The sequence below is a fragment of the Trifolium pratense genome, linkage group LG6 (assembly GCF_020283565.1).
Source record: "Trifolium pratense cultivar HEN17-A07 linkage group LG6, ARS_RC_1.1, whole genome shotgun sequence".
Lineage (NCBI taxonomy): Eukaryota > Viridiplantae > Streptophyta > Magnoliopsida > Fabales > Fabaceae > Trifolium > Trifolium pratense.
Window position 1 is genome coordinate 7,235,598 of NC_060064.1, and position 22,110 is coordinate 7,257,707.

General features: G+C 35.3%; 3 protein-coding genes across 9 annotated transcripts; 2 read left to right on the forward strand and 1 right to left on the reverse strand.

Moving 5' to 3' along the window:
• The first annotated feature begins 803 nt into the window (after positions 1-803).
• Positions 804-3,549, forward strand: LOC123892710 (probable pectinesterase 15). The gene is made up of 5 exons (XM_045942562.1): positions 804-1,314; positions 1,601-1,772; positions 2,074-2,280; positions 2,379-2,629; positions 3,058-3,549. Exons 1-5 carry the CDS (start codon positions 881-883, stop codon positions 3,209-3,211), a joined length of 1,218 nt encoding a protein of 405 aa, XP_045798518.1. The 5' UTR covers positions 804-880; the 3' UTR covers positions 3,212-3,549.
• Positions 3,550-3,953: 404 nt separating this feature from the next.
• On the reverse strand, positions 3,954-16,208 carry LOC123892711 (probable ADP-ribosylation factor GTPase-activating protein AGD15). Of its 7 annotated transcripts, none has more exons than XM_045942566.1 (8): positions 15,890-16,208; positions 15,147-15,237; positions 14,512-14,591; positions 14,054-14,255; positions 13,485-13,662; positions 13,253-13,369; positions 4,865-4,959; positions 3,954-4,360 (listed from the first exon to the last, which is right to left on the reverse strand). In XM_045942566.1, coding segments are annotated over exons 1-6 (579 nt in total). In that variant the 5' UTR covers positions 15,916-16,208; the 3' UTR covers positions 3,954-4,360; positions 4,865-4,959; positions 13,253-13,367. The 7 variants fall into 7 exon arrangements, 5 of the variants coding, with proteins under 5 accessions (XP_045798522.1, XP_045798523.1, XP_045798520.1 ...); XR_006803267.1 differs by lacking the exons at positions 3,954-4,360; positions 4,865-4,959 and adding exons at positions 6,463-6,875; positions 7,200-7,352 and having other exon boundaries at positions 14,512-15,076; XM_045942564.1 differs by lacking the exons at positions 3,954-4,360; positions 4,865-4,959 and adding exons at positions 6,463-6,875; positions 7,200-7,352.
• A 4,073-nt stretch (positions 16,209-20,281) lies between these two features.
• On the forward strand, positions 20,282-22,106 carry LOC123888992. Its single transcript, XM_045938163.1, has 3 exons — positions 20,282-20,451; positions 21,196-21,294; positions 21,540-22,106. Exons 1-3 carry the CDS (start codon positions 20,349-20,351, stop codon positions 21,728-21,730), a joined length of 393 nt encoding a protein of 130 aa, XP_045794119.1. The 5' UTR covers positions 20,282-20,348; the 3' UTR covers positions 21,731-22,106.
• The last annotated feature ends 4 nt before the right edge of the window (positions 22,107-22,110 follow it).

Sequence of the window (22,110 nt, forward strand, 5' to 3'; positions counted from 1 at the left end):
GTGTTTGCTTAGATATCTTGTGGATACATACACCGTCCTTTAGACTATGTTTGGATTGATGGTACATAACGGAATGGAGCGGAATGGAATAAGATGGAATGGAGCGGAGCGGGATGAAATGGAGCATAAAATGTATTCCATTGTTTGGACATTTTGTATTTCATCCCATACACCCCAAATTGGAGGGGAAGAAAAATAAGAGAAAATGATGGAATGGGATGGAATCCATACCATCACATACCACTCCATTCCATTCATTTTTAAAGAATCCAAACAATGGAACTTCACTTCATACCACCACATACCACTCCATTCCATCTCATACCACCAATCCAAACAAAGCCTTAGTGTAGGCAGTGCATTGAATTCAATTCAAAGTTAGTGTACAATATAACTGAACACATGGTGCATTAGAAGGTAAGATTAATCAAACCTCATTTCCTAATTAAAATGAAACAAAAAATAATAAACTGTTGATCAACAAGTCCCAATCCCACCACCCAATAATGAATGGCACACAAAAAACTCTCATTTTGTTATCTTTACATCTTTCTAATTTCAATCTTTCTTAAGTTACTTAGCGTGTCCATCTTCCAATGTCTAATTAATTACAGCATATTTTTGTCTTACCACCAAAATTCATCATTTTTCATTGATCCATCCATAATGCTTTTAAAAGCCGGCTTTTACAATAGAGACCCATACCTTTCTTTCCTCCTACTCCAATCATGCATCACTACCACACACACACACACCCTTTTTACATATACATTATAAAAGCATTCCTCACTAATCCATGCATTATCCCATCCTCCCAAAACCCATTTCTTAGACCTTAATACACAAATATTATATACTAACCAATTCATAAAACTCAAACATGAGATTCAACAGATACAAAACCCTCTTTTGGCTTTCCGGCTTTGTCATCTTTCTCTTTTCTATCATTATTGTTCATTACACCACACCACTTTCCAATACCTCTAACACTTCCATTAGTAGTTCTCAAAGTATTTTTGGTTTTCAACTTAGCATATTGAGCAAGATTATAAAGCTAAGTGGTGCTCAAGATTTTGTTTCTTTGTTTATAACAAATATTGCGAGTAGGAAACATCATCATAGGAAGAGGCACAAGGAAAAATGTGATAAGGCTAAATGGACTTCCAAGCTAATTTTAGACTATTATGCGACCACGGTTTTTACCGTTGATTTAAAGGGTTGTGCTAACTTTTCTAGCGTGCAAAAAGCAATTGACGCTGTTCCTGAATCTAGCTCTAATATCACTCGTATCGTAATCAACTCTGGTACATACAGGTTGATATTCTTTGTTTTTATCATTTTCTCAATATTCATTTGTTTATCGAAATTATCAATATATAAACATGTTTTAACTTTTAACATTAATATAAACACGTTTTAAGAATAATATTTTAACGCGATAAGATTGTGAAATGTAGTTTCACTTTTTTCTCTCTCGATAATTGAAATGTAATTTCACATATTTATGAAAATAAATGTACACCGTGGATATAAAAGATAAATACTCTATAGTAATATAATACACTCACTATTTCACTCCAAATATTTGATGAATCTTTAGAGAGAAAGTAGTGGTCCAAGCCAACAAAACAAACATAATACTACAAGGTCAAGGGTATCTTAATACAATTATAGAATGGAATGACACTGCAAATTCCACTGGCGGAACTTCCTATAGCTACTCATTTGCAGTCTTTGCTTCTAAGTTCACAGCTTATAACATTAGCTTTAAGGTAAGCAATTTGTTTAGCTACTTATTCAATATTAATTAAATTGTCCTACTTATTCAATATAAGTCTCTTTCTTACAAAATTTGTTCATGTAGCAAGTCACATTGCAAATGACTAGATACATTTATGATATTTTCCTAAATATAGTTGTAATAAAAGTACTAAATATCTTGGAAGATATATAAAATGTCAAAATTAAGTACATACATTTATAAAAGAGTATTTTACTAACATTCATACTTGCATATATGTAACATATTTGCATGGTGAAATTTTAACCGTTTGGATTGTATGAAATGAACAGAACACCGCTCCTCCACCATCACCGGGAGAGGTTGGGGCACAGGCCGTGGCACTGAGAGTTACTGGCGATCAATCGGCATTCTATGGATGTGGATTTTATGGTGCGCAGGACACACTCAATGATGACAATGGGAGACACTATTTTAAGGAATGTTTCATTCAAGGATCCATTGATTTCATATTTGGAAATGCTAGATCGCTTTATGAGGTAATTAATACGAATATTTATCTGTCTGTCTATCTATCGATCGACAAACACATTATTAATTTGTTAAATTATTATGACTAATTAAGTTTTGATAACAGGATTGTACTATAAACTCTATAGCAAAACAAGATTTGGTTGGCATTGGTGGATCAATCACAGCTCAAGGACGACAATCTTTGAAGGAACAGACAGGTTTTTCCTTTGTGAATTGCAACATTGTTGGAAGTGGAAAAGTGTGGCTTGGAAGAGCTTGGGGAACATTTGCCACAGTCATTTTTTCAACAACAAACATGTCTGATGTCATTGCTGCTGAGGGATGGAATGATTGGAGAGATCCATCTAGAGATCAGTTAATAACTAATTACTATATTCACATATTATTAATTTTCATACCGTCAGTGTAAAAAGTTTTATATTGTCGACTACACCGGTATATTTTATGAGCTTATGCTGATTTTGACAAAAATATACTGAGTCCGGCCCACAAGACAACACACTAGAATTGTCTCATATAAAACATTGCTAGCAGACCCCCCCTCCCCCGATCGTACTTTATTAGGAATATCGACAAATTAAACCACAACTGCTCATGCTCGACTTCAAAAATAGTTACAGTTAAAGTCAAACATTTTCAATAATATGGTGATATGATTGATTAACAATGTAAAACAACTTTATACTAACAATGTACTGAAATAAAATATTTTTCACATTTATCTATTTCATTTTTTAATATTAAAACATTATTGACATAATTTTATTTTTTTGTTAACACAGGAGTGTCTTCTTTGGGGAGTACCATTGTATAGGACTTGGTGCAAATTATACATCTAGAGTCTCTTATGCAAGACAACTGAGGGATTATGAAGCAATCTCATATATAAATGTTTCATACATTGATGGGAATGATTGGCTACTTAATTATAATTAGTCTGTTGATCATTAATTATCTAGTTAATGTATGATTTTGATTTTCTTATAAATAAAGTTAAAAGTTGCATATGCATTCAAGTCTTTTAAATGGTACTGTAATTTTCAAAAATGGTACTGTAATTTTTAAAAATATAGGCAAGTCTTTTAATTTGTAAGAGGGTTAACCCACTTAAGTTGGTTCGGTGGTATTAGCTTGAGACATGAGAGTACACTTCTCCTTAAAGTTTCAAGTTTGATTCTTTGGTGTCAATTTGAATGGAATAATTTAACTTCTTAAAAAAAAAAATTGTAAGAGGGTTTCATCATATAATAATTCTATAAATTAAGAACCTTGAGTAATGTCAATGTCATCATCCATCACAAACCAAAGAATGGCGCAGTCAACATTTTTATCTTTGTTGTTCACCATTTCAATGATCGTTATTTCTCATGCCATTTCACCAACACCTAGTCCCAAATCCAGCCCTAAATTGTATGAGACTATCTGTGATAATGATAGTGTAGTAGTGAATAAACAACAACAACAACGATGCTTGAAACTTCTAGAATCTAACCCTCAAATTACTTCGGACATAGACTATTATTGATGCTACTATGTATACTATTTATTCCATGAAAAAATAATTCAAATTTAAAAAAATGCAATACCAACCCGACCCGACCGACCGAATTCTGCGAACCACTGGACATAGACCAAGATCTCCATTACGTCGCACTTGTGGCATCTCTAAAGAAAATGGACCGACCGAATTCTGCTTATCATGATAAATTTCCTACTTGGACTGTAAAATTTGTACATATTGGATGTTATTTTCTCCTATTATACATTGTTTTTATATGTTTACGGAAGTTACAATCTTTGAGGAAATATCATTCTTTGTGCTAAGTTTAACATACTAACACTGTCAAAAAAAATTGATTTTTCATTTGCAGAATAAATCCAGGTGGTTAATAGAGAAAAAATAACTCATTAAACTCACCTGAGACAATTTATTAACTTGTTAGCTCTAAGTTTCTCATTGGGCCCTCCACACATTAGTACCAACTCCTTAAATTCTGAAAGAACTCTCTCACAAATTATGTCATGCTTTCCACACAGGACTTTACCAAATTCCACATGTATTGGATTTTGAAGTTCAGACATTATCTAGCACAAATATTGGAGAAAGCTTTTGTCAATTCAAATATTGCACAAATATTGAATTATTCAATTGACACCAATGAAAACCAGAAAAGTTTATAAAAACTACATACAGTGCAAATATTTAATTCGCATAGTTAACTAAAACACCATATAACTTTAGGTTAGTAATACGAAGGACAAGTAATCACTATGAATGAAGATGTGAGTAAATTCATGATCATCGCCAATTTAATAAACTTCGGTAACAAAATATGAATGAAGGGGTGATGAGTTTGATAAATAAAAAATTGGAATTGACAAAGACAATGACCATTTCACTAAAGTCAAAATGCTAAACTAAGAATCATTTCAAAAGTCAAAACTGGATCATCGGGTCTTCATATTTTGAAAGTTTTGATGTTTAAGCTAACGACTGTTAATTGAATAATTGGGATGTTTCATCATCAAATAGAAACATGCTAAAGGTCAAAAACAGAAAGCAGGAGGCAAAAAAGATCAATAACTCACTTGACCAATCACAAAGTCAAAGTTTCCCTTAAACCGCTGTCTCAGATCACTTTCCGGAGTAGCCAAAAGTTTCTCTGTTCCACCATTACTAATTCCTGATACAAAAGCTATCAAAGCTGTTATATCAAAATTTACCAGATCACTTCCAGCTAAAAGATTCCTAGACTCAGTGGATACAGAATTTTTATCGTCCAGGGAACTTAGTTTCATTCCTGTAATAACAGAACAGAACGTATCACCCAAATTTGTTTCAATATCGTCTTGTGATATATGTGGTCTAGTTTCAGTTTTATCTATAGAATGCTCAAGTTGAAACGAACCCACATTAATGGCATTTTTTTCTAAAGGATGAAGCTGTGTTTCAGCCTTTTCTACTGAAACCTCTACTCGAGAAGAATCCACAATCGAACCTTTAGCATTACATCAAGAATTCGGAACAACATCCTTGTCATCAACAAGGTTGATTTCAAGGACACATGCATCTCTATATAAAGCTTGAGTCTAGCACTTGTTACCATACGTTCCCATAAACTTCATAATAGACAACAAAACAGAGCAGAATTATGAACACCTAATTTAGGGACATCGAATAACATATATTAAATATAGGGACATCGAGCCACCTATATTCAACTTTGCATCTAAGGTGCCAAGGATCTTCTCCAGTTACATTTAAAGCTATGATGCATTTACACTGCAATTGCATTCAGACATAAACTCAACCATCTTCCGAATTTACCGTTATGAAAAAATCATTATCAAGGGTTATCTCGACTTGCATTTCAAGTTATGAATAAAACGTTCACATTCAAATTGCATTTAGACCATAAAATGAATTCATATTGTAAACCACATTTTGCATAAAAAATTCATCTCGTTAGAGTCATCCAAATACAGCGTCGCAATACTTGTCTTAAGAATTCTCCACTTACATTTTAAGTTATAAAGCATTCACATTGAAATTGCATTCAGACCACCAGTTTTCGGGACATCAATGGACATAAAATCAATTTAGGGACATCGAGGGACATAAACTCAATTTAGGGACATCGAGGGACATAAATTCAATTTAGGAACATCGAGGGACAAACTCAATTTAGGGACATCAAGTGACATGTAATCAATTTTGCATCGAAGGCACCAAGGCACACAACCATCTTCCCGATTAACCGTTATGAAAAAATCATTATCAAGGGTCATCTCAACTTGTGTTTCATTCAGAACGTATCATACTTGAAGCAATCACAGGTTCTGCCTGCATCAGATTTGAAACAGAACACAATCCATGTGCTATATTCCAAAATTAAAGTAACTAATGGACACAATTTTCAACTATAAAGCTCAGGTCAGCACTTGTTCCCATAAACTTCATAATAAACAACAAAACTTTGCAGAATTATGAACATCTAATTTGGGGACATTGAGGTACATTATTCAATTTAGAGACATCAGGGTCATATATTCAATTTTGCATATAAGGCTCCAAGGGTCTTCTCCACTTACATAAGTTATGAAGAATTCACATTGAAATTGCATTTAGACAATCAATTATAAGGACACCGAGGGACATAAGCTCAATTTAGGGACATCGAAAGGACATAAGTTCAATTTAGGGACATCGAGGGACATAAGTTCAATTTAGGGTCATCCAGTACATTAATTCAATATAGGAACATCGAGGGTATAAACCCAGTTTAGAGACATCGAGGGACATACCATTAATTAGGGAACATATACTCACCAAGAGGTACGCCCACATCCACTCCACAAAGAAGGGCAATCCATTCTCTCTTTGAAATCACAAATTGACCACGTTTGTCACAGATACATATTCCAAACCCAACTTTATTTAAATGTGACACAAATGATGCATCAATATTACATTTGAATCACCCAGGAGTCGATTTTAAAATTAACAGAAGACAAATAAGACTGCGCAGTACCAGGCTCAGCCATTGTAGCATTCTGCAAATCATCAGCCGCATCAGACCCGAAGCAGTTCAGGTTCTGCCTGCATCAGATTGAAACAGAACACAAGCTCTACGCTAAATTCCAACATTAAAGTAACTAATGAACACAATTTTCAACTGTAAAACTTGGGTTTTGTCAAAAAAAAAAACTGTAAAACTTGGGTCTAGCACTTGTTCCTATAATAGTTCCCAAAAACTTAATAATAGACAACAATACAAAGCAGAAATATGAAAATTTAATTTAGGGACAATGAGGTGCATATATTCAATTTAGGGACATCGAGCGACATATATTCAGTTTATGGCCATCGATGGACATATATTTAATTTTCCATCTAAGGCGCCAAGTGTCTTTCTCAACTTACATTTGAAGTTATGAAGCATTTACATTGAAATTACATTCAGACCATCAGTTTTCAGGACATCGACGGACATAAACTCAATTTAGGGACATCGAGTGACCTGCACTCAATTTTGCATCAAAGGCACCATGGCACACAACCATCATCCAAATTTACCTATATGAAAAAATCATTATCAAGGGTCACCTCAACTTGTGTTTCAAGTATGAAAAAATCAAGGGATATATACTCAACCATTTTCCCAATTTCCCATTATATATACTCAACCATTTCCCCAATTTCCCGTTATATATACTCAACCATTTTCCCAATTTCCCGTTATAGAAGCGATTTACCTGTTATCAGCGGCTTTGGAATCAATTTAGGGACATCGAGGGACATAAGCTCAATTTAGGGACGTCGAGGGTCATAAGCTCAAATTAGGGACATAAGCTCAATTTAGGGACACCGAGGGACATAAGCTCAATTTAGGGACACCGAGGGACATAAGCTCAATTTAGGGACTCCGATGGACATAAGCTCAATTTAGGGAATCCGAGGGGCATAAGCTCAATTTAGGGACATCGAGGGTCATATGCTGAATTTGGAAATCGAGGGACATAAGTTCAGTTTAGGGACACCGAGGGACATAAACTCAATTTAGGGACACCGAGGGACATAAACTCAATTTAGGGACACCGAGGGACATAAGCTTAATTTAGGGACACCGAGGGACATAAGCTAAATTTTGGGACAGCGAGGGTCATAAGATCAATTTAGGGACACCGAGGGACATAAACTCAATTTTGGGACAGCGAGGGTCATAAGCTCAATTTAGGAACATCGAGGGACAAAAGCTCAATTTAGGGACACCGAGGGACATAAGCTCAATTTTGTGACAGCGAGGGTCATAAGATCAATTTAGGGACACCGAGGGACATAAACTCAATTTAGGGACACCGAGGGACATAAGCTCAATTTAGGGACACCGAGGGACATAAGCTCAATTTAGGGACACCGAGGGACATAAGCTCAATTTAGGGACACCGAGGGACATAAACACAATTTAGGGACAACGTAAGCTCAATTTAGTGACACCGAAGGACATAAGCTAAATTTAGGGAAAACGAGGGACATAAGCTCAATTTAGGGACACCGAGGGACATAAGCTTAATTTAAGGACACCGAGGGACATAAGCTCAATTTAGGGACATCATAAGCTCAATTTAGGGACACCGAGGGAGATACGCTCAATTTAGGGACACCGAGGGACATAAGTTCAATTTAGGGACATCGAGGGACACAAGCTCAATTTAGGGACACCGAGGGACATACGCTCAATTTAGGGACACCGAGGGACATAAGCTCAATTTAGGGACATCGACGGACATAAGCTCAATTTAGGGACAACGAGGGACATACGCTCAATTTAGTGACACCGATGGACATAAGCTCAATTTAGGGACATCGAGGGACATAAGCTCAATTTAGGGACAACGAGGGACATAAGCTCAATTTAGGGATATCGAGGGACATAAGCTCAATTTAGGGACATCGAGAGACATAAGCTCAATTTAGGGACATCGAGGGACACAAGTTCAATTTAGGGACATCGAGGGACACAAGTTCAATTTAGGGACATCGAGGGACACAAGCTCAATTTAGGGACATCGAGGGACACAAGCTCAATTTAGGGACATCGAGGGACACAAGCTTAATTTAGGGACATCGAGGGACATAAGCTCAATTTAGGGACATCGAGGGACATAAGCTCAATTTTGTGACAGCGAGGGTCATAAGATCAATTTAGGGACACCGAGGGACATAAACTCAATTTAGGGACACCGAGGGACATAAGCTCAATTTAGGGACATCGAGGGATATAAGCTCAATTTAGGGACACCGAGGGACATAAGCTCAATTTAGGGACACCGAGGGACATAAGCTCAATTTAGGGACACCGAGGGACATAAACACAATTTAGGGACAACGTAAGCTCAATTTAGTGACACCGAAGGACATAAGCTAAATTTAGGGAAAACGAGGGACATAAGCTCAATTTAGGGACACCGAGGGACATACGTTCAATTTAGGGACATTGAGGGACATAAGCTTAATTTAAGGACACCGAGGGACATAAGCTCAATTTAGGGACATCATAAGCTCAATTTAGGGACACCGAGGGAGATACGCTCAATTTAGGGACACCGAGGGACATAAGCTCAATTTCGGGACATCGAGGGACACAAGCTCAATTTAGGGACACCGAGGGACATACGCTCAATTTAGGGACACCGAGGGACATAAGCTCAATTTAGGGACATCGACGGACATAAGCTCAATTTAGGGACAACGAGGGACATACGCTCAATTTAGTGACACCGATGGACATAAGCTCAATTTAGGGACATCGAGGGACATAAGCTCAATTTAGGGACAACGAGGGACATAAGCTCAATTTAGGGATATCGAGGGACATAAGCTCAATTTAGGGACATCGAGAGACATAAGCTCAATTTAGGGACATCGAGGGACACAAGTTCAATTTAGGGACATCGAGGGACACAAGTTCAATTTAGGGACATCGAGGGACACAAGCTCAATTTAGGGACATCGAGGGACACAAGCTCAATTTAGGGACATCGAGGGACACAAGCTTAATTTAGGGACATCGAGGGACATAAGCTCAATTTAGGGACATCGAGGGACATAAGCTCAATTTAGGGACATCGAGGGTCATAAGCTCAAATTAGGGACACCGAGGGACATAAGCTGAATTTAGGCACACAGAGGGACATAAGCTAAATTTAGGCCCACCGAGGGATATAAGCAAAATTAAGGGACACCGAGGGGCATAAGCTCAATTTAAGGACACCGAGGGGCATAAGCTCAATTTAGGGACACCGAGGGACATAAGCTCAATTTAGGGACACCGAGGAACATAAGCTCAATTTAGGGACACCGAGGGACATAAGCTCAATTTAGGGACACTGATGGACATAAGCTCAATTTAGGGACATCGAGGGTCATATGCTCAATTTGGAAATCGAGGGACATAAGTTCAATGTAGGGACATCGAAGGACATAAACTCAATTTTGGGACAACGAGGGACATAAGAACAATTTAGGGACATAAGAACAATTTAGGGACACCCAGGGACACAAACTCAATTTAGGGACACCGAGGGACATAAGCTCAAATTAGGGACACCGAGTTGGGACATCGAGAGACATAAGCTCTAGTTTGGGACATCGAGGGACATAAGCTCATTTTAGGGATATCGAGGGTCATAAGCTCAATTTATGGACATCGAGGGACATAATCTGAATTTAGGGACATAGAGGGACATAAGTTCAATTTAGGGACATCGAGGGTCATAAGCTCAATTTAGGGACACCGAGGGATATAAGCTAAATTTAGGCACACCAAGGGACATAAGTTCAGTTTATGAACACCGAGGGACATAAGCTCAATTTAGGGACACCGAGGGACATAAGCTCAATTTAGGGATACCGAGGGACATAAGCTCAATTTTGGGATAGCGAGGGTCATAAGATCAATTTAGGGACGCCGAGGGACATAAACTCAATTTTGGGCCAGCGAGGGTCATAAGCTCAATTTAGGAACATCGAGGGACATAAGCTCAATTTAGGAACATCGAGGGACATAAGCTCAATTTAGGGACATAGAGGGACATAAGCTCAATTTAGGGACATCGAGGGTCATAAGCTCAATTTAGGGACACCGATGGACATAAGCTAAATTTAGGCACACCGAGGGACATAAGCTCAATTTTGGGACAGCGAGGGTCATAAGATCAATTTAGGGACGCCGAGGGACATAAACTCAATTTTGGGCCAGCGAGGGTCATAAGCTCAATTTAGGAACATCGAGGGTCATAATCTCAATTTAGGAACATCGAGGGACATAAGCTCAATTTAGGGACACCGAGGGACATAAGCTCAATTTAGGGACACCGAAGGACAAAAGCACAATTTACGGACACCGAGGGACATAAGCTCAATTTTGGGACAGCGAGGGTCATAAGATCAATATAGGGACACCGAGGGACATAAGCTCAATTTAGGGACACCGAGGGACATAAGCTCAATTTAGGGACATCGAGGGACATAAGCTCAATTTAGGGACACTGAGGGACATAAACTCAATTTAGGGACATCGTAAGCTCAATTTAGGGACACCGAAGGACATAAGCTCAATTTAGGGAAAACGAGGGACATAACCTCAATTTATGGACACCGAAGGACATATGCTCAATTTAGAGACTTTGAGGGACATAAACTCAATTTAGGGACATCGAGGGACATACGTTCAATTTAGGGACATTGAGGGACATAAGATCAATTTAGGGACACCGAGGGACATAAACTCAATTTAGGGACACCGAGGGACATAAGCTCAATTTAGGCCCACCGAGGGATATAAGCAAAATTAAGGGACACCGAGGGACATAAGATCAATGTAGGGATACCGAAGGGCATAAGCTCAATTTAGGGACACCGAGGGACATAAGCTCAATTTAGGGACACCGAGGGTCATAAACTCAATTTAGGGACACCAAGGGACATAAGCTCAATTAAGGGACATCGAGGGTCATATGCTCAATTTGGAAATCGAGGGACATAAGTTCAATTTAGGGACATCGAAGGACATAAACTAAATTTTGGGACAACGAGGGACATAAGAACAATTTATGGACATAAGCTCAATTTAGGGACATAAGCTCAATTTAGGGACATAAGCTCAATTTAGGGACACCGAGAGATATAAGCTCAAATTAGGGACATAGAGGGACATAAGCTCAATTTAGGGACATCGAGGGTCATAAGCTCAATTTAGGGACACCGAGGGACATAAGCTAAATTTAGGCACACCGAGGGTCATAAGCTCAATTTAGGAACATCGAGGGACATAAGCTCAATTTAGGGACATAGAGGGACATAAGCTCAATTTAGGGACATCGAGGGTCATAAGCTCAATTTAGGGACACCGAGGGACATAAGCTTAATTTAGGCACACCGAGGGACATAAGTTCAGTTTAGGGACACCGAGGGACATAAGCTTAATTTAGGGACACCGAGGGACATAAGCTCAATTTTGGGACAGCGAGGGTCATAAGATCAATTTAGGGACGCCGAGGGACATAAACTCAATTTTGGGCCAGCGAGGGTCATAAGCTCAATTTAGGGACACCGAGGGACATAGGTTCAATTTAGGGACACCGAGGGACATATGCTCAATTTAGGGACACCGAGGGACATAAGCTCAATTTTGCGACACCGAGGGACATAAATAAGCTCAATTTTGGGACACCGAGGGACATAAGCTCAATTTAGGGACACCGAGGGACATATGATCAATTTAGGGACACCGAGGGACACATCCAGCACATTACCTCAATAAAAGAACATTGATGTTGTTAGCATAGTTCTAAATTGTAGTCTGTAGACACAATATAAAGTCTTCCCAACAGCATTTCAATTGCGACTATATTATGCCATAGTATTAAGGGTCACGGTGTAACCACAAGTCACAACCGGAACTGCAATTTAGCCCAACAACATTTGTAACAATTATCATATCTTCTAGCACTGTCAATTGCAAAATAGCAGTTCATTAAAATTTTGCTATGCTAGTGTTATAGGCTTATAGTGCAGCTATAGCAGTTATTTGGCAACACCGATATTTTCCATGAGTAAAGAAAGAGCTAATCAAATTGATATTACGTAATGTCCTATAAGAGAGAAAGCAAGAGTTGCTCATGTATCTAATAATTTGCTCAATTGTACATTTCACAAAGAAAGTAATTAAGAAATAGAATTTAAGATAAGATTCATGTCCAATTATATACACACAAGAGATTTGTGTTGATTAGGTTCCAATTTAGTATTGAATCGCGATACGATACGACTCGTATGTATCGTAAGATACTGATAGCCATGCAACAAATCTTTTGATTATAGGAGAGAGTGAAGAAGACAAGGGTCAATAAAATATGGATATAAGGATATAAACAACAAATTAGCATTACTAAATTGCAATGAGAAATACTCACCAGACCAACACAGCTTGATGTTCGTGCAACATTGCACGAACGGATTTAACCATAATCTTGTGACATCTATCCAAAAAGCTAGCTCAGCAAATCTATAAACAATTTGCACACCTTCTCCTGTAAACATAAATGCTGATTTAATAATTTCCAAGCGCATAACAAGAACCATGCGAATCAAAGAAAATAGAACAAAGATTCTGAAGATGTGATGCTACAAGTAATGTAATCTTACAATCAAATATTGTCCAGCTAGAAGGTGTAGTTGATATATTCTTTTTATCTTCGTCGAAGGAAAGCAAGTTAAAAAGATCGACGGTACCGTTGCTATTTCCAATGGGTTTATCAAAATCAAGTGATGCTGATGGCCTCTTTATTGGTGGTGAATTCTTCATTTTTAAATCTAAGGGACCCTGAATTCAACAGATAAACCTCAATTAGTATTTTGGTTTTTGTGGTGTAAATATTTGAAGATAACAAATTTTTTGACTGAGCAAACAATTGTGGATGTGACTGGTTTATCAAATGATACATCGAACATGCATCCGACTAGTGTTGTAAATCACGGATCACAGAAAATATTCGGTTGTTCAAATTCTACTCTGCTACAGTGTTATAGATAGCACTGCTATAGCAGCTATTTGACAACAATTTGTACTAACTCACTTGTCACAGAACAATAGCAGTTTGTTATAATTCCGTTGTTCAATAACGTGATATCTGCTATTTCAGAACACTCGGACGAATTAAAATATGAAAGGAAAATCTTTATGGAGGATTAAACATCAAATATAACATGAATACCTCATTAAATTTTGGTATTGGAGGCCGAATTTGTGGCATGTGATTCACAAGAATGCTTTCCTCAAGAGACAATCTCCTAGATTTTTGAATACCATTCTTGGCCCCAGTAGGTGGTGAAATTTTGAAGTTCAAGTTCAACTTTATTTCAGCTGACTTTGTAGCTTGTAGTTCACCTTGTAAAGCCCATCGTTTCTCCACATATCTGAAGGAACATAAGCTAGTTAACAATAGTAAAAAATGGAAAAGTAGATGAAAAATCATCTCTATGTTTCTAGCATAGTTCTAAATTGTAGTCTGTAGACACAATATAAAGATTTTAGAAGTCTTCGCAACAGCATTTCAATTGTGACTATATATATTATGCCATAGTATTAAAGGTCACAATGTAACCACAAGTCACAACCGCAACTACAATTTAGAACCATATAGTCATGTATAAGAATATATTGACAGTTTACTTGGCACGGATAAACTTCTGGATTCCACATCCATTTCTGTCAAAATTTGGTGGCAGTTTAGCTTCCCAGGGCTTATTTGACTTCACATTATCCGTATTTGCATAAACCACACCATATAAGTTACACTTGCAAGAGCCAAACAACATTTGTAACAATTATCATATCTTCTAGCACAGTCAATTGCAAAAAACAGCGGTTCGTTAAAATTTCGCTATGCTAGTGTTATAGGCTTATAATGCAGCTATAGCCATTACTTGAAAACACTTTGTGCTGAATCGTGTATCGTGGAGCAATAGTAGTTTGTTAACATTCTGCTACACTGTATTGCTATAGCCGATGTTTGGCAACAGGGATATCTCCCATGAGTAAAGAAAGAGCTAATCAAATCAATATTACGTAATGTCCTATAAGAGAGAAAGCAAGAGTTGCTCATTGTATCTCATAATTTGCTCAATAGTACATTTCACAAAGAAAGTAATTAAGAAATAGATTCCATATATAGTTTCTTACATTGCATGAAAGAAACTTGTTCTGGAAACCATGTATCCAAAGTTGTGGACCTCACCTTGTAACAAAATCAGAAGGTTGGGCCATTATAAAATTTCTAAACTGAGAAGGAACAAAAATGTATTTACCTTTGATATATGCACTCCAAGACTCCGGGGAATCCCTGAACATTGCATGCAAATGAAAATTCCTAAGTTCACACTAGCCCATTGTGGTTCCCTGAAATAATAAAATTCCAAAAAAACTCATTAATTTCAACAATAGAATTTGCAAGATCAGATGCTAAACTTTACAATGCTACAATGAACAATGAATGTGGCTGTTTTGCTTTCTTTCACACGACAAAAACTTTCAACTATGATTATATCTCATAATCGTAAGTAAATTCAATGTTAAAGCATCCCCAAAATCAGATGATAGGAACATAAGCAAAGTGAATGAAAAGAAAAAACATAGAATTGAGTGAAACACTTTTAAATAGCTGGATTTAAGTGCTCAGCGCAATGGTTATCAATCAGTTCAAGATTCAAATTGTGAATCAGAAGACTTTTTTTTTTCAGAAACATGAATTGAATCTTATCATCAATAGTAAGAAAATATGGCAATGAAAATGTGATTTTTAAGTAAAAAAAACAAGTGAGACAACACAATGATAAGCAGATATATCATATATGGACATCAAATTAATTCAAGATTCAAATCATATACCATACGACAAAAAGTAAAAAAAGAAATCATATATCAAATTAATTCAAGATTCAAATCGAAATAAAAACCAGATGGAACGATTCATTACAAATTGTTCATCTAAACCCTAAAAATCAAAATCAGAAAATCGCAAGAAAAAAAAGAATGGATAGAAAAGATTTACCTGTTATCAAGTTTATCCTTCGGCATGATGAAAAAATCGAGAACGAGTTACGGAGCGAGTGGAGTGAGTTACACGAACGTGTTGCGTCGTGTTGCGTTATGATGAATGACGGAGAAGGAAAGAATGTCGCAAAGAGAAAACAAATTGGGTAGAATGAATCGATTATGAAATTGAATTCAGAGTTGGTGATAATGAAAGATAGTGATAACAAAGAACCTAATCAAGAAACTATCTCTGAATTTAGAGTTAAAAAGGAAAGTTGTGTTTCAAAGGAGTGTGATGTGAGAGAGATAGAATTTGAGAATTTGGGGATTGAGAATTTGAGAATTTGGGGAAAGTTGTGTTTCAAATCAAAACTACAGTTTTGTCAAAAAAAAAATCAAAACTTGTTTTTTTTTTCTTTCTGCTTTATAGAATTTTGATTTATTTTTCTAAATATGAAAAATTGCTTTAGAAAAAAAAAATTAAAAAGTTAAATACACATGTTATTTTTACTTTTGCTTTCTTACGTGTGTCATTGTGCTTAAAAAAAAAAGTGTTATTGGTCGCATGTTAACATTTTTCTTTTTTTAATTAAAATAAAAAAGAAAGGACCAAAAAAAAAACCAAAAACTTAATTCAATAAACTTAGGGTCTGTTTGGCTTAGCTTTTTTTTAAGTGTAGAAGTTCTTTTAATCATAAAGCTAGAAATAATAGTTTTTTAACTAAAATTAAAATTGTTTGGTAAATCTTAAATTTTTTTATAAAAAAAAGTTAAAAGTTGTTGTTTTTTATTATAATAGGGTTAAAAGATATATTTGATAATATATTATTATTTTTTCTAAAATATAGAAATTTTTTTTTTTTACTATAGCTTTTAGAAATTGTTGTTTGGCCTAAATTATTACTTTTAAGTAAAAAGAAGAGAAAAAAAAGTTAGGTCAAACGGGCCCTTAATACCCGAATAACTTAGAAAACTCAATTATATTTTTCATTATGAATTTCAAAAGAATTCAATAATTTAGTTTATGGAGAACTTGAAAAAATCTTTAGACAAAAAATGGCACGCTCTGTCAACAAGAATGAGTTTCACAAAGATAACCTAATCATAAGGACATTGAAAATGACATGTACACATAACAAACACTAAAAGGTTTTAGCACAAAAAAAAGAAACACAACTCAAAATTAAAGAGGGTGGTTTGTTTAAGAGTAAAACGAGAAGTAATAATAATTCGATGAACAAAAACAAAAACAAAAACAAAAACCCTGTAACTGTGGAAATGAGTGGAAAGGAGAGGATAAAAGTGATACCTTTATGGAGCAGAAAAAAAAAGTAATGAGAAGGTGGATATGGAAAATGCTCTCCACCAAGGTAGTGGATTTTTTTTTGTCAAATAGCCTAGTTGCTAGAAAATCTACCTTAAATGTGAATAAGTGAAGTGTCCCGGGTTCGAAGCCGGACTCCTGCACATATAATGCGATTTTCCTACCAATTGAGCTAAGCACACACGAACATGTAGTAGATTGTTTTATTCCTTTTTAAATGTTATTTTAGCATAAAGTTCTTCCATCGATGTAGTGAATTGTATTATTCTTTTTTAAATTCCAACCTCATTTAGCACATACACTATTCAACTTTCCATTAAATTTTCATGAAAAATGTGAAATAGAGTTATTTGACAAAATAAATATAAAATTCAGTATAAAAAATAATATATATATATATATATATATGAGGTTTTCTAACTTAGACCCTAGTTAGGTCTAAGTTAGCAAAGTGCACCTTTTCAATTGGACCAAAATACCCATTCTTTTAATTTTTGAAAGAATAGAGCAACAGAGGCATTTCTGTAATTTTACATAAAAAAAAAAATAACAACACGCGCCCCACCTTCTTAAACAATTAATAGACGTGGATCCAGTGTCGCGCGCGTACGGAAGGACCATGGTTACAGACCGTTGATTTCCATCAGACAGCCAAGATGTGATCTCATTAAGACTGTCTGATCAATCAGACAGCCCAGATCATCCTGATCTATCAGATCATCCTGTCTGCGCCACACTAGATTATAAGCTGGAGAGAGAAAATTTTGCTTTTGAAAAAGGCAGCCACGTGTCAGCATATGAATGGGTCTGCGTGATTTTTTTCATTTTATACTTTAAACTCGATTATTTCATCGTAAATTAATTTTTTATTTTTTATTTTTTATACCAAAATTCATAATTTTTTTTTCTCTACAAATAGAGACTTGGTTCGTTTGATTTGGACACCGAAAAAAAAACGCAATTTTTCACTACTTTAAACTCGATTATTTCGTCGTAAATTAATTTTTTATTTTTTATTTTTTATACCAAAATTCATAATTTTTTTTCCCTACAAATAGAGACTTGGTTCGTTTGATTTAAACACCGAAATCCTTCTGAAACCATTTATATGGTAGAATGGTTTCAGAGAGGTGTAATCTGAAACCATTTTGCTGGTAGAATGGTTTCAGTAAGTTGATTATTAGTTATTTGCTTCTGAAACCATTTAGCTTGTAGAATGGTTGCACATAGTTGTATTCTGAAACCATTTTACTGGTAGAATGGTTTCAGTGAGTAATTTATTAATTGTGTTTGCTTCTGAAACCATTTATCTGGTAGAATGGTTTCAGAGAGTTGTAATCTGAAACCATTTTGCTGGTAGAATGGTTTCAGTAAGTTGATTATTAGTTATTTGCTTCTGAAACCATTTAGCTTGTAGAATGGTTGCACATAGTTGTATTCTGAAACCATTTTACTGGTAGAATGGTTTCAGTGAGTAATTTATTAATTGTGTTTGCTTCTGAAACCATTTATCTGGTACAATGGTTTCAGAGAGTTGTAATCTGAAACCATTTTGCTGGTAGAATGGTTTCAGTAAGTTGATTATTAGTTATTTGCTTCTGAAACCATTTAGCTTGTAGAATGGTTGCACATAGTTGTATTCTGAAACCATTTTACTGGTAGAATGGTTTCAGTGAGTAATTTATTAATTGTGTTTGCGTCTGAAACCATTTTATCTGGTAGAATGGTTTTAGAGAGTTGTAATCTGAAACCATTTTGCTGGTAAAATGGTTTCAGTAAGTTGATTATTAGTTATTTGCTTCTGAAACCATTTAGCTTGTAGAATGGTTTCAGAGATTTGTACTCCGAAACCATTTTTCTGGTAGAATGGTTTCAGTGAGTTGATGTAAGGTAGTGAAAAATGAGATTAAGGTAGTGAAAATCAAACGAACCAAGTCTCTATTTGTAGAGAAAAAAAAATTATGAATTTTGGTATAAAAAATAAAAAATAAAAAATTAATTTACGACGAAATAATCGAGTTTAAAGTAGTGAAAAATTGCGTTTTTTATTCGGTGTCCAAATCAAACGAACCAAGTCTCTATTTGTAGAGAAAAAAAAATTATGAATTTTGGTATAAAAATTAAAAAATAAAAAATTAATTTACGATGAAATAATCGAGTTTAAAGTATTAAATGGAAAAAAATTAACGCAGCCAATCATATGCTGACACGTGGCCTGCCTTTTAAAAAGGCTTTCTCTCTCCGCGTCATCCTTTCCACCACGCGCGCCTGTCGGCGCGTGTGATGCACGCGCTCGATTTTTGTCAAATGAGAAGCTGCCACGTGTCTGGGGGGGAAAAAGAAGTGGGGGGCACGTGTAAAATTGCAGAAAATTACAGAAATGCCCCTGTTGCTCAATTCTTTCAAAAATTAAAAACATGGGTATTTTTGTCCAACTCAAAAGGTGCACCTTGCTAACTTAGACCCAACTGGGTCTAAGTTAGCAGCCCCCTATATATATATATATATATATATATATATATATATATATAAGATTTTTTTTAGCAATAATCATTTTATAGTCATCTTATTTTTATTTTTTCTTGACAATATAGTCATCTTATTTTATTATCCCAAAAATCTTATATTCATCGAATGAGACAGCTACTCATTAGTCATTACAAATGAGTTAATTAGTTTACTCAAGAGTAAAAGTATCTTAACAATCTGTACCCAAAAAAATCTTAATATCCATATTTATATTTCTAAATTTCTAATAATTCTCAAATTTGAAAATTTCCTTCGGTAATATTTTCAGAAAGTTTGACTCTATATAATTCATATAATAATTATTTTAGTAATCCTCAACCATTAATTAATTTTAAATTGACCAATTTTAATTTCAATTTCATTTTCACTTTCACGCAATAAAACAATCTCAACCGTTTATTTTAATCAGACGGCTCAAAGCCATAACAGCATATCAGAAAATCTTGTTCCCCTATCTAACCTTTTTTCACGCTCTTACTAGCTACTCTACTCCCTCCACTACATATATTCAAAACACAATTTTTCATTTCACCGACCCATTAACAGTTTTAACTTTTAAGGCTCCAACGTAAGACAATAGTGTGAGTGAGACAAAAGGGTTGTGTTTTGTTGTACCTCAATCATGCCTTCAGGTCCTAAGAAGAGAAAAGCTGCTAGGAGAAAGAAGGAAAAGGAAAACAACAACATTAACATCAACCTTTCATCAACCAATAACCCTCTTCATGGTATGTACTTTGTCCAATACATTCTTATGTTTGGATTTACGTTTGTTGGATGTAAAAGTGATTGTAGATACATAAAATTGATTCTGACATGTTTGGTTATTATTACTTATTAGTGAGTATAATTGATTTTGCTTTTAAATGTCATTTCGAGTCTTAAATTTGTTTTTATCTAAACATTAATTTTTTCATTCAGATCAATTTAATCAAAATCAATTTGACTAAAATCAGTTTTACAAATCAATTCATTCAAAATCAGTTTTCATTGGAAACAAACACACCTTATGGATTACCAATCATTAGTTGTTGGTTAAGTGAGGACCACGGTTCGATCCCCGCAACTGCGATTGGGAGGGGCCTAGAACCACTTGATGTCAGAACTGTCCCATGAACCGGATTAAACCTGTGGTGAAAGCCAATTAAAAAAACACACCTTAGGGATTTTTAAAAGAATGTGCAATTCTAACTGTCAATTAATCATACATGGGTTCTTTTCAATTATATGTTGTATCAGATGTTTATCAAGTTTTTGAAATTATATTTTTTTGATCTGTTTTGTTAATTTGGGTACATTGGGTGTTTGTTAATTATTCTTGTTCAATTTTGTTTTGTGTTTTTTAGGTCAATTTGGGTAGATAGGTGTATCTGTTAATAGTTCTTGCCGTGTATTACTTTGATTTGGAATTTTTTTTTGGGTTGGTTTTAGTTAGTTGATAATAGTTTGATTGATTTTGTGAAAAATGTTAGCAAATGATGATTTGAAGTCCCAAAATGAGGTGGAAGAGAGATGCCACAAGTGCGACGTAATGGAGATCTTGGTCTATGTCCAGTGGTTCGCAGAATTCGGTCGGGTCGGGTTGGTATTGCATTTTTTAAAATTATTAAGTATATTGTTTGAATTATTTTTTCATGGAATAAATAGTATACATAGTAGCATCAATAATAGTCTATGTCCCTCTCCATGGAATTTCTTGCTTCACATTCTTGTGCTCACATAACATTAGTCTCTCCAAAGTTCACGAAAGGGCCAACTCAATTTCATGCCCCGTTTGTGGTACGGGATTTTCCTGACACTATTTACAAAAGTGCAGCTACCTACTTACCTGAGGCAATGAAGCAGGATTCAAAGGAACAGAAGAAAGAAGCTATTGATCAATTCAAAGTATCCAAACTTTCATTACAAGGGACATTGGTTAATACTTTTGAGGAATTGGAGATTTATGTTAGAGGTTATGAGAAATTTGCTAAAAAGGTTTGGTGTATAGGACCCATGACAAGTTAGCCTTCGACAAGTTCGGTAAAGACGATAAAGGCTTCATCGATGATTTTGAATCGAAATCCAAATGTCTAAAGTTATTTATTCCTAACAAAGCTTGTTCTGTCATCTACATATTTTTCAGTGGTTTGTCTTTCATTCAACCTTGAAACTATCAATTCACAACTAAAATGATTAGAGAAATCAATGATTAAGCATAGCAAAGTAGTTCTTATTTCATTTGTAGCTTCACTATTTTATAATCACTGTATCTCATGTCCTAATTGATACTACTATACTATATATATATATATAGTACTTATTTCATCAGCAGTTCAAAAAAAAAAGTACTTATTTCATCAAATTGTGCATAACTTAAACAATTAAACTTAGATAGAAACGGCAAA

What these genes read in the sequence shown, in the direction of transcription:
- LOC123892710 (XM_045942562.1), top strand. Translation starts at nt 881, where the DNA reads ATGAGATTCAACAGATACAAAACCCTCTTTTGGCTTTCCGGCTTTGTC. An exon ending in ATGCTAGATCGCTTTATGAG is followed by an intron (nt 2,281 to 2,378) that starts GTAATTAATACG and finishes TTTTGATAACAG; the next exon opens with GATTGTACTATAAACTCTAT. An exon ending in AGAGATCCATCTAGAGATCA is followed by an intron (nt 2,630 to 3,057) that starts GTTAATAACTAA and finishes TTGTTAACACAG; the next exon opens with GAGTGTCTTCTTTGGGGAGT.
- LOC123892711 (XM_045942566.1), bottom strand. Translation starts at nt 15,915, where the DNA reads ATGCCGAAGGATAAACTTGATAACAG. An exon ending in AAGGATAAACTTGATAACAG is followed by an intron (nt 15,238 to 15,889) that starts GTAAATCTTTTC and finishes TTATTATTTCAG; the next exon opens with GGAACCACAATGGGCTAGTG. An exon ending in CAATACCAAAATTTAATGAG is followed by an intron (nt 13,663 to 14,053) that starts GTATTCATGTTA and finishes TGTTGAATTCAG; the next exon opens with GGTCCCTTAGATTTAAAAAT.
- LOC123888992 (XM_045938163.1), top strand. Translation starts at nt 20,349, where the DNA reads ATGCCTTCAGGTCCTAAGAAGAGAAAAGCTGCTAGGAGAAAGAAGGAA. An exon ending in AACCAATAACCCTCTTCATG is followed by an intron (nt 20,452 to 21,195) that starts GTATGTACTTTG and finishes GAAAAATGTTAG; the next exon opens with CAAATGATGATTTGAAGTCC. An exon ending in CCAGTGGTTCGCAGAATTCG is followed by an intron (nt 21,295 to 21,539) that starts GTCGGGTCGGGT and finishes ACAAAAGTGCAG; the next exon opens with CTACCTACTTACCTGAGGCA.